Source organism: Rhinichthys klamathensis, unplaced genomic scaffold (genome assembly GCF_029890125.1).
Source record: "Rhinichthys klamathensis goyatoka isolate OS25496 unplaced genomic scaffold, OSU_Roscu_1.1 h1tg000228l_1, whole genome shotgun sequence".
Classification (NCBI taxonomy): Eukaryota; Metazoa; Chordata; class Actinopteri; order Cypriniformes; family Leuciscidae; genus Rhinichthys; species Rhinichthys klamathensis.
Genome location: NW_026606752.1, coordinates 1,212,424 through 1,223,024, shown reverse-complemented (window position 1 = coordinate 1,223,024; position 10,601 = coordinate 1,212,424). Strand labels below are relative to the sequence as shown.

Below are 10,601 nucleotides of genomic sequence, written 5' to 3'. Positions count from 1 at the left end.
AGTTCTATATCATTTTAAACCAGACCTTCCAGAAACTACTGCCACTGTGCCACTAAGGCATGAAACAGCTTCTCAGGTTCATATACCACAGAGATGCGGCAATAACTAAGGCAGGTGGAAACGGTAGGCAAGGTAGGGACCGCTCATCCATGGAGGAAGCCCTGGTTACCAGCCATGGATTCATTTCTATGGGGACAATTAAGTGACATTTCCTTGGATCTTAACTATATTTAGAGGCAAAAACATGCATATAAGATGTTGTCTGTATACAGTCAAATGCAGGTTAATTGTATAAATGAAGATAAAGAATAATGATTCAAGCGATTGATTCACTGAAGATGTGAACTTGAAGTATATTTTTGTACAGACACACACAAGCTACAAAAAACTATTTAAATTCAAACCGGGGTCTCTGGCGTGGGAGGCGGGCACGCTAACAAGAACGCTAAAGACCGGTCCTACTCGCTAGCGCCTCTTGAGGTCAGCGCCTCTTACTGGCCTACGTCTGTTACACCAGCAAACACAGAACATCCCCCTAACGTTCCCATACGTTTCCCATTTGGTTATTTTTTTGGGAACCAAATAAGAATGTCGAACGTTCTCTGTAGGTTCTTTTTTGCAACCAAGAGAAGCATCCCAGAATGTTCCCAGCAGGTTATTTATTCTATAACCTAAAGAGAGCCTTTAAACATTCCATGCAAGCTATTTATTTTATAACCTAAAGAGAACCTTCCCAGAATGTTCCCTGCAGGTTGTTTTTAGGTTTTATTTTTATAACCTTAAGAAAACCTTCTCAGAACGTTCCCTGCAGGTTATTTATTGTATAACCTTAAGAGAACCTTCCCAGAATGTTTCCTGCAGGTTATTTTTAGGTTTTGCCCCATGTTTGTAAGATGTTATTTTTTATAGCCTATCATTATTTGCTCAATTTAAATTTGAGAGAACACATTAAACAAGAAACAACCAATCTGACAAAGTGCGTTTTTATGGTTACAAAGTAAAATTATTATAATTATCATTATTTGATTTAAATATACACATACCCCTGTAGCCCATCAATTATGTCCGTGCTCAAATTTGCTAAGCCATTCCCTTCTTCCTATATAGGCTAGTACATCCCATATAGCCTACTATTCGGTTGTTAAGTCTGACGTCACGCGTGACGTTTAGCCTCTTCCGGGCCCAAGCGCTCCGCTCGTCCACTCCAGATCCTAGACTAAATAAACCCTTTTCTTAAGGGCTTTTTTCGCTTCAGTGCCAGTGGGTGTTACTAGGGATTAAGGGATAGCACCCACTGGCGCCAAAGTTTCTTCATTCGTTTAAGATTTGTAACTTACCTTATCAACTGCAGCCATTTTCTCTTATCTTTCTCGTCACAGGGAAAGCGGTAGAATGACAGTTGAATGTCACTTGTTTTTTAACTCCGATCTATTTAAACAACACGGGAACACGTTAAAACTCGGGCGAAAGCGGTAGGTAGGTAGAGAGGACCCGGCCTTTGGACCCGGAAACAGTATTATCGGAGAGTGGTTACGTCACGACTTAACAACCGGATAGGAAAGAGTAACCAAGAATATGAGTGCCCGATTTTGGACACAGTAACTCCATGGCTATGTCCAAAATTACCCCTTATCGTTAAATAGGGGACAGACATTTGTTATGGTGTCCGAAACCATAGCGAGTGCACTCATTCAATCCCGCAATGCACTGCAATAACGAGTGTACAACCGTACGCTCAACGGCTAGACTCGAGAATACCCATAATGCACTGTGAGAGTCGCAAACTGAATGAATTCCCGCGTTTCGCCGGGAGATTGCGCCTGCAGCTGAATCAAATCATCCATCCATTTTCCAAACTGCGCTGGTCCAGCATAATATCATTCAGGTAGCCTAAATTCCTTTTTAATTAAATTTGTTATTAAAATTGATTAATTAGGTAGTTTCCATCATGGCAGAGTTTTAGATAATATTTTCAGGCTACTATACGAGCTGCCAGTTTAGCAGCCAGAAATTATTATTTTAAAAACAGCACAAACTATGCCAAATCAACAGCCCTTCCGGCGCACTCAGTGTCCGAATTCACTCACTCATCAACTCTTTCAAATGGAAATAGTGAATTAGGGTATAGCCTAGGAGGCAATTTCGAACACAGCACGTGTCATTAAACTGAATGAAATATAACACGCGGTAGCTAATTAATTGCGATCATTGGTCACTGCGAAAACGAAAGGCGCCATTTGTCCATGGCATGATATCAGTAGAGGCAACGATATGCGACACAATTATCGACGCAAGGCTATCCCTCTCACAAATCATTCATTTGGCTTCAGAAGACTTGGAACATTAAACACCATTTGCAGCTATTGAGACTACTTTTGTGATCCATTTTTTTAATGGTGCTTTGCGTTTAAATCACAGTGCGCTTGTAAAGCTGCCTAACTTTTTTTGTGTTTCACTAAAGAAAGAAAGAATGAAAGAAAGTAAAATCAACATTCTGTCATTATTTTATTCAGACATCTGACTTACCAGCAATGGCAGTCTCGGGTTGGGCTATTGCTGTTGAAAGATGTTAGACTAGCTGCTTTGAGTCCACATGGTAAAAAGTAACATAAAGCCATTCTGTAGAAGAGTGTAATCTACATGGCACTAGATTCTCATACGGTTCTAGTTAATTCAAATAGTCTATTTTAACGAGTCTCCAGCAGGGGGCACCATAATATCAGATTTTCAAACAAGCTTTGTAAACACTTCCGTACATGGTTAGCATATCGTGTTTGCTCGGTTAACAACACAGAACCCCACAACACAACTTTGAGACTATCAATTGGGCTGTGATCAATTATCCTGCAGATGCAATAATTATAAAAAAAAAAAAAAAGATTGGCTTATCCCATAATTAACAAGTCTTGACATGACAGGCAGCATAGAGGTCCATTTCATGCTTTTAAGATCTCTCAACACAAAACTGGCCACTGGTAAAACATCTAGCCTACTATGATATTGAAAATGTATGAATGAATATGCTGAAAAACCTGTAAGACCACGCGGTTACTTTTTTAATTGCTGTCATTAGAAAAAGATGCCTAAAGGCATCTACAATCATGGATTTGACAATCATGAACAATCACTATCAGGTTTACCCACTTATAATTTGACACTTATTTTAGCTTATTTTACACTCTTAGAAAGAATGTGCTGAACTGTCCTCAACAGTGAATGTGTCAGGAAGATTAACACATAAATGTGTAAATGTGTCATAATAACACATCATGTGCTGCCTGTCGTCGCCTGCTGTTTAAATAAGCACCTAAAACCGTACACAAAAAATGTGCTGTTTTGGCACAAAATTAGTTTAGACAATAAATAACAATAAAATAAACTATTTATGAGTTCAACATTCATTATTCATTAAACATTGACGAGAAAATTCACAAAACTCAAACTGCAGAAAGTTATTTTACCCCCCAATTTCATTAGGCAGATAACCCTTTACATCATTTCAATCTCTTCATAACTTTGTATCTTGTATTAATGTAGATCTGATCATCCAAAAAACTAAATATCGGTGGGGACTCGAACAGACCAGAAGGAATTTTTACTGTGCCGCTCCATCTTTTCCACAGCATATGAGTAAAAGTAATCCTTTTTTGGATAAAAAAGCTTATCCAAGGCACAGGTCAGGCTCTGATCTTCCAATGTCGTTTTTGGCAACAATGACAAACTGGCGGGCGTCACTGATTAGTTTCAGAACTCAAAGCTTCCTCGTTAGTCCAATACGAGAGAGAGACGCAAACACAGAATTACTCGAGCAACAATATGATAGATACCTCTGAGGATTACAAAATGCAGTGCCAAGTTGTGAAACAACATTGCCTTATTTGCATTACCTTCCTTGTGATCCTAACATTAAGAAAGCATGGATGAACTTTATTTTTTAACAAAGTTCAAGATTGTATCAGTAAGACACTGTTCAGTTGTTTGCTTTTATTTTACTGCAGATTCACTTTTAAACTAGACTCCGTTCAACAGGCTTTCCATAGACTGAAAATAAAAGATAATCCAGTGCAGACTGAATCCGACAGTAATTTTGAAACACACACAGTAACAATGTTTTTACTTTGTGTCATTATTATTGCTTTGTCTGTCACAAAAAAATCCCAGAATGTCTTTCGAAAGAGTAGGGGTGTAACCCCGGCATGCTGGCCTAATTTGCCCAGTGGCCTCTGTCCATATACCAATTGGCTTCATCACTCTGTCTCCTCTCCACCAGTAAGCTGGTGTGTGGAGGGTGTTATGGCGCACTATGGCTGCCGTCGCATCATCCAGGTGGATGCTGCACATTGGTGGTGGTTGAGGAGATCCCGCTTTTATGTAAAGCGCTTTGAGTGCAGAGAAAAGCGCTATATAAATGTAATGAATTATTATGTATTATTATTATTATATATTGTACGAGATTAAAGCTGCAGTCCGCAGTTTTTTCCTCTTTGTCGCCATCTCTGTTCGAAATCTGCAATTGCAGTCATTCGCGGAATTATCAACTTTACGTGAGTTGCACCTCGACACGGCATAGTGCGGATGAATCCAATGTTTGAGGAGAGTGTGCGGCTGTCAGTCGCCACACCGGTGTGGATACTATTCGGAATCACAGATTCTACTTTTTGGAAGTATGACCAACATAATAATTTTCAACCAAAAATGTCATCTGAACAAGTAAGTAACAGCCACTTCTGTTCTTCTGACCAACTAACTGAAAAAAAAGCATTGCAGTAAATCGCACTGATTAAATCTAACGATCGATTATCATATCACATCAAACCATGCGAATTATACTTTGTTCTCAAATTGTTAATGTTAACAACATCAGCATTGCGTGACTACATTTAAAGCCCTTCAGATATTTATCCTTGTTTTCGCATGGGTCCGGTTGCAGTCTCTTTTTCCAAACTCTCAGTCCAAAGTCTTTTGTATTTTACAACGGGTGAGTCTATAGTTGTCACTGGTGATTGTCGTTTGAACCTTTCTGGATCCACCATCAAATTGATAAGTTTAATTAAATCAAGTGCTGTGAGAAAAGGCTATAAATCTCCACCTCCAGCATCCTCACACGCAATATAGCCTACCAGCCGAGACTCCTTTATGTGTACAGATGTGACGTAATGACGCAAAGACATGCTCAAATCTCCCGCGGAAATCCACCAGTACCACTGGAATTAAAAACATTATTACAAGCTTACCGTTTTGAATCGAGCTAAGGCAAGCAGATAGTTTTGAACACTGGCTGGTTATGTACTTGCTCAATTTTTTTTGGATAATTTTTAACCCAAAAAAGTTACGGACTGGAGCTTTAATAGTGTAAGGCAATGTTTACCTGAAGAAAGCAGGCTACTTTTCAAATCCTTGCTCCTTTTAAAATCCTTGCTCCCCATGACCTCATGAGCTGTTTCCATCTTGGAAAAGCCACTCCATTATTGACTTTGGTCTTGTTGATATGCCTGTCGTGACTCGTGTTGTTGTTTTAGTTCTCTCTTTCGCTTCCTTGGCAACTCTGTTACATGTCCTCGAGAATAGGCGTGATCCTCCTTCTTCAACAGGCTTTCAAATCTGCTGGCAGTCGCGAGTAATCTCCCCCTCGCATTCGTCATGGTGCCACTGACTGTAAAAGCGCGAAAGGCGAAGCTTGAATTTCCAGGTATGTCCCTCTTTGGCTAATGTATTTTCAAGATGGAGGCACAACCTGGCTGCCGCCATTCGAGCGACTCGCGCGTATGTTTTCTGAATGGCAGATTCTACGCTTACGGGAATACTTGATTAGTTGGTGGAAGTAATTACACATGAATGAGAAAGAACAATATACACATATAATTTTGAAAGAACAATTTTTTCTGCTAAGAATCAACTTAAAAATTACACAGTATAGCTTTAAGCATATTAAAATCTCCACATAGACATGTAAACAACATTAAAAACTTGATTTTCACCATAGGGGGTCTTTAAATACTTATAGAATGTAATGAGTACCTCACAAATACATAGTTAAAAACTGTTACCCAATCACAGCAGTGGGTGTTTACTTCCAAGTCTCTAATGTGGCACGCCTCAAAACAAGAATGTTTCAAAGAGGGGGATAAAAACAGGATAGAAAATAGCCTTACTTCTAAATTATGTTTTTTTGATGTAATTATAAGTGGACCTCAGAGAACATTATAAAATGTTTTAAAAATGCACTTCATGACCCCTTTAAAGGAACAGAATGCCGCACGATAATTGTTTTATCTTGACTATCGTTTTTCATGATCATTGGAAGGCGAAATCGAAACTATTCAATACATTTCACAGCTCTATTATTTATATGTTTGTTAGTTTCAGAAACCTTGACGCTTTTCAATTTTTTTAAAACACTGTCTGTGCTCGTGTTGTGGAATTGATACAGAAGCAGCTGTATTGATATTAATATCGGCAAGGAGTGTGTGACGAATCGATACATTGTTGTATCTATATTTCGAGCACAGCCCTACTAGCCATGGCCATATGAGCTACATCTCAGGCCAGGTGTGCATGGCGCTGTTCTGACAGTCGAGAGGTTGTGAGCCCCAACACAAGTAATTCAATGAACTTTTATGATATTACAATCTTTTTTGTAACAATTATTTTGCACATTTAGCAGTCTATATATGCCGTCTTTACATTAAGTTAACAAATTTATCTAATTTGTTACCTTGGCGCCAAAACATATTGTGGCATCTAACTTTTTGAAAAACAATCATTCAACCCTGTATTTTACTCAATATTAACTTTAAATGATGTCAGTGAACGATGAAATGGTGCCAGTAATGGCGTAGTTAAAACAAATGGTATCATTTTGGTTTACTGGACATTGATTATGTCCAAAGTGTAGTTGTAGTTAATCTAAAAGTGAAAAATGTCTAAAATGATTGCTGTTATTCTCGTCGCTTCAAAAAATTAAGCTTGAACCTCTGGAGTCACATGGACTATTTTAACGATGTCTTCCTTTCTGGGCCTTAAAAGTGGTAATTGCATTGCAGTCTATGGGGGATCAGAAAGCTATCAGATTTCATAAAAAATATCTTCTTTTGTGTTCGAAAGATAAATGAAGATGTTACCGGTTTGGAACGACATGAGGGGGAGTAATTAATGACAGAATTACATTTTACTAACCCTAGCAAGCCTGACGTCGTCATACTTAGATTCTAGTCAGAATGTGAGTCTGATACTGCTCCATTGGGCTGTGATTATGTGGCGTGTTTCAAACGAACCAGGAAAGAAAATGCTCTGCACTCAATTGGATCGACAAATGCCTTGATCGCGGTTCTCTGTTCCTCTTTTAAAATGAATGCGCTGTCGACATCCTCTATAACAGACGCGATGGCTGAATCTACACATCTAAATTCTCCAGCGGCAGCCATTCTTTGTTGTAAACGAATTCAACCCAAGCACTCTTTGGTGACGTTGATTACGTAACTTTTGATCATCTGTCCATCATCATATAAAGTCCACCCTGACAAATTGATTGGTCCAATTGATTCAACCCTCAAATGTTGTGGGCGGGGCTAAGTTCGGCTGGCATCCAGGCTAAACCCTAGCTGGAGTGTGAAAACTTTTGAACAGGATGAAGATTTTTTCTTATTTTGTTTAAATATAAATAAAAATAATGGTTAGTATGTTGAAATGAGTATTCCAAAGACACCCAGATGGTCTTTTTTTCCCGGCACACTCAATGGCTAATATTGCCCACAACCTATTGTTCGTTGGATGAGGACTCGATTCGAACTACAAACACCCTAAAAAAAAACCCAAAGAACACAGATATTATTTATTCAATGTTATTTTGATAAATTTTGTAGCCCTAATACAAAGAGTGTGAACTTGAGTGCTACAATAACTTCTTCTAAGAGTGTATAATTATCTAGACAGTCTGTAAACCTGCTATAATACCAAGTGGAATTTCAACTGAATTTTTTTCAGTTCGTTGCTCATTCATGGGTAGACATTGGTATTCTGTTCAAATGAGTTGTTCTGTGGTCTGAATAGGAAGAGATTTTATCAAACATTTTGCATGTTCTTGGTTCCGCTTCTATGTTTGATCTAAACATTGGAAATTTTCCTGCTTATTCTTTCCTTGTTTCAGGATTTGTTAGGATAACCTACTGCATAAGTTCATTTCCATGTTTATCAAGTTTCTTAAGAATATGGCAGCCCTTCATAACAGCTTTCATAAATAGGCCATAAACAAACGAGATTACAAGATTCATTTGCATAGAATAAATGTAAATTCAGCACAATATCAAGCAAGTAGTTGGTTTATTATAAATATATATGTTTGTATTTGGTCTTGTACATTGTGCATCATCGACCCATTACCTTTTATTGTGAGACCTTTTCTTTTTTGTACTCTAATTCATTTTTATTTTTCTTATTTAAATTCATTATAATCAAATGTTGGTTTATATTAAATATTATGTGTAACACAAAGTAAGCGTCTGTAGAAAAAAAGTACAAATATTTTATAAAGCCAAACTATTAATTTAATTCATTTTTATTTGACAGTTTGCATTGTAATATGACCAGCATAGAACGTGTTATATTAAACATTTATACATTTACATATCAACATCCATTTCTCCAATATTTACAAACATTTTTAAATTAATTTTATGATGTTTTTGAAAACATCATAAAATTATGTCAGATTTTTCAACTGTTAGTAATGATCTACCATAAATAGCTTTGTACCTTAAAAATGCCTCCATACATTTTATAGCTACATCATCTACTTCTGGATCAAACTTGTTTGCCAAAAGATGGTGTTGCTTCACAATCCATTTCAAGTCCCCAGCTCCATAAATACACACCCCCCGTCTGTGCGTCCCAGTGCATGGTGGGTAGGGAGCCCCACTCTTTAGATCTCCTTCATGGTAGCTCCACTTCACTAGACGAGCAATTGCGTTCATGTCCGATTGCTCGTACTTTCTGTTTGGAGGGTTTGATCCTGGTACTGAAGGCATCCGCTGTAACGTAGCCCACATGTGCTCATCTGGACTGTATGTATCTTTCTCCCATTCCATGAAATCTTGAGTCTCTTTGCTTTTAAAGATGTGATCCACAAACTCTCTTGAAACCACAAAGTAAGCATTTCCCGAGAACATAGGGCTCCGAATTGGCGGGGGTGACTTTCTAATATTGGTCCGAATCACACCGTTCGCAACACTGTGATGATACTCCCAGCGCACCTTTTTAGACTCTACAGCCTCGGACTCCAAACTGTTCATTCCGTTCAGTTGTTTTAGAGTCTGAACCATTTCAGCATTGGTTTTAATGGGGAAATCAGTGCCACAGGTGTTGAGCAGATACCTCCACTGGACGGGTGACTTGAGCAGATCCTGCATGCAGTTGATGTCCGCTTGAACTCGAGACCAGGAGGCGTAGATCACATTCTCCAGTTTGCTGGCCAAAAACACGTTGGTCAGACAGGACGCAATGGCCCTAACTGCTTCTTTAAAGATCTCAGGAGAGCTCTGGTCCACATGAACACAGTACACATTGTCAGGAGTGTAAATGGCTCTTAAGAGCCTTTCAAACATCTCAATCTTCTCATGGATCACCATGGAGTAAGCAATGGGGAAATCTCTCTCCTCTTTACTGAGAGAAAGCGTCAGAAACCCTCTCTCTCGGATGTAGGATGGACAATCCTTGGTTGCGTTGAGATAGAATGACTCTGATAGCAGGGATGTTCTTTTTTTTGAGGTCATGAGATTCCTGAAAATGCCCTTGTCCACTCCGTCCATGTCTCCTTGGATAATAGCAGAACAAGCCTGTAGTTCTCCAGCATCCTGCTTTAGTAAGTGATTCAAGACCGGCTCTTCTTTATGAGAACAATTTGTCCATTGTTCTGGATGGTTTATAAAGATGACGAACAAGGTTGTACTCACAGAAAGAATGGAGATAATTTTCAAAATCCTCTGATTGTTAAATGCCATGTTCATTTCTTTAAGATTATAACCTGCCAGGAGAGGAGACCTGTGTCAGTGAGGTATAAAACTGCCTCTCCTTTTAATATACCAGAAAGGTGTAGCAGGAAGCAAAAGCCAGCAAATCATATACAAAGGGGAAGGGCTGAAATTTTAGGCATAGTAATTATTGGACAGCAGAGGTGTGAATATTATCTTCCTGAAAGGTCTGATTGTCAATATGTTTTGAAAAAAAGAAACATTTTTGGAAACATTAAGGAAGATTTAAAGTAGAAAATATCATGTGTCTTTGATTTTAAAACTAACAGTGGTCTTGTTGAGGAAGCTGGTTCTCTTACGAGAGGTTCTCTCGTATTGCGTAAGTTTAGCTTACGCTACGGGAAAGATTCATCTTCTCGAGATATTGAAGCCAAAAAATTATCCTTAATTTTGTATTCATTGTCAACGCAGTGCAGCAGCTAGCAGACCTAGAGCAGGCCATCTCGCGTGCTCATTGGCTGCCCTGCTGGCATCTACTGCAGCCTACCAGTGAGCCCCGCGTGACGTCACGCCCAATGAAGGGCGCTCGCGCCTTCATAGCGTCACAGCCCGCCAGAATGGGCGTGGCTTAGCGTA

At 38.9% G+C, this 10,601-nt stretch overlaps 1 protein-coding gene across 1 annotated transcript; it reads right to left on the bottom strand.

Moving 5' to 3' along the window:
* Positions 1 to 8,536: 8,536 nt before the first annotated feature.
* Positions 8,537 to 10,069, bottom strand: LOC130099282 (beta-1,3-galactosyl-O-glycosyl-glycoprotein beta-1,6-N-acetylglucosaminyltransferase 3-like). The gene has a single exon (XM_056264890.1). It carries the CDS (start codon positions 9,999 to 10,001, stop codon positions 8,691 to 8,693), a length of 1,311 nt encoding a protein of 436 aa, XP_056120865.1. The 5' UTR covers positions 10,002 to 10,069; the 3' UTR covers positions 8,537 to 8,690.
* Positions 10,070 to 10,601: the final 532 nt, after the last annotated feature.

What these genes read in the sequence shown, in the direction of transcription:
- LOC130099282 (XM_056264890.1), bottom strand. Translation starts at nt 10,001, where the DNA reads ATGAACATGGCATTTAACAATCAGAGGATTTTGAAAATTATCTCCATT.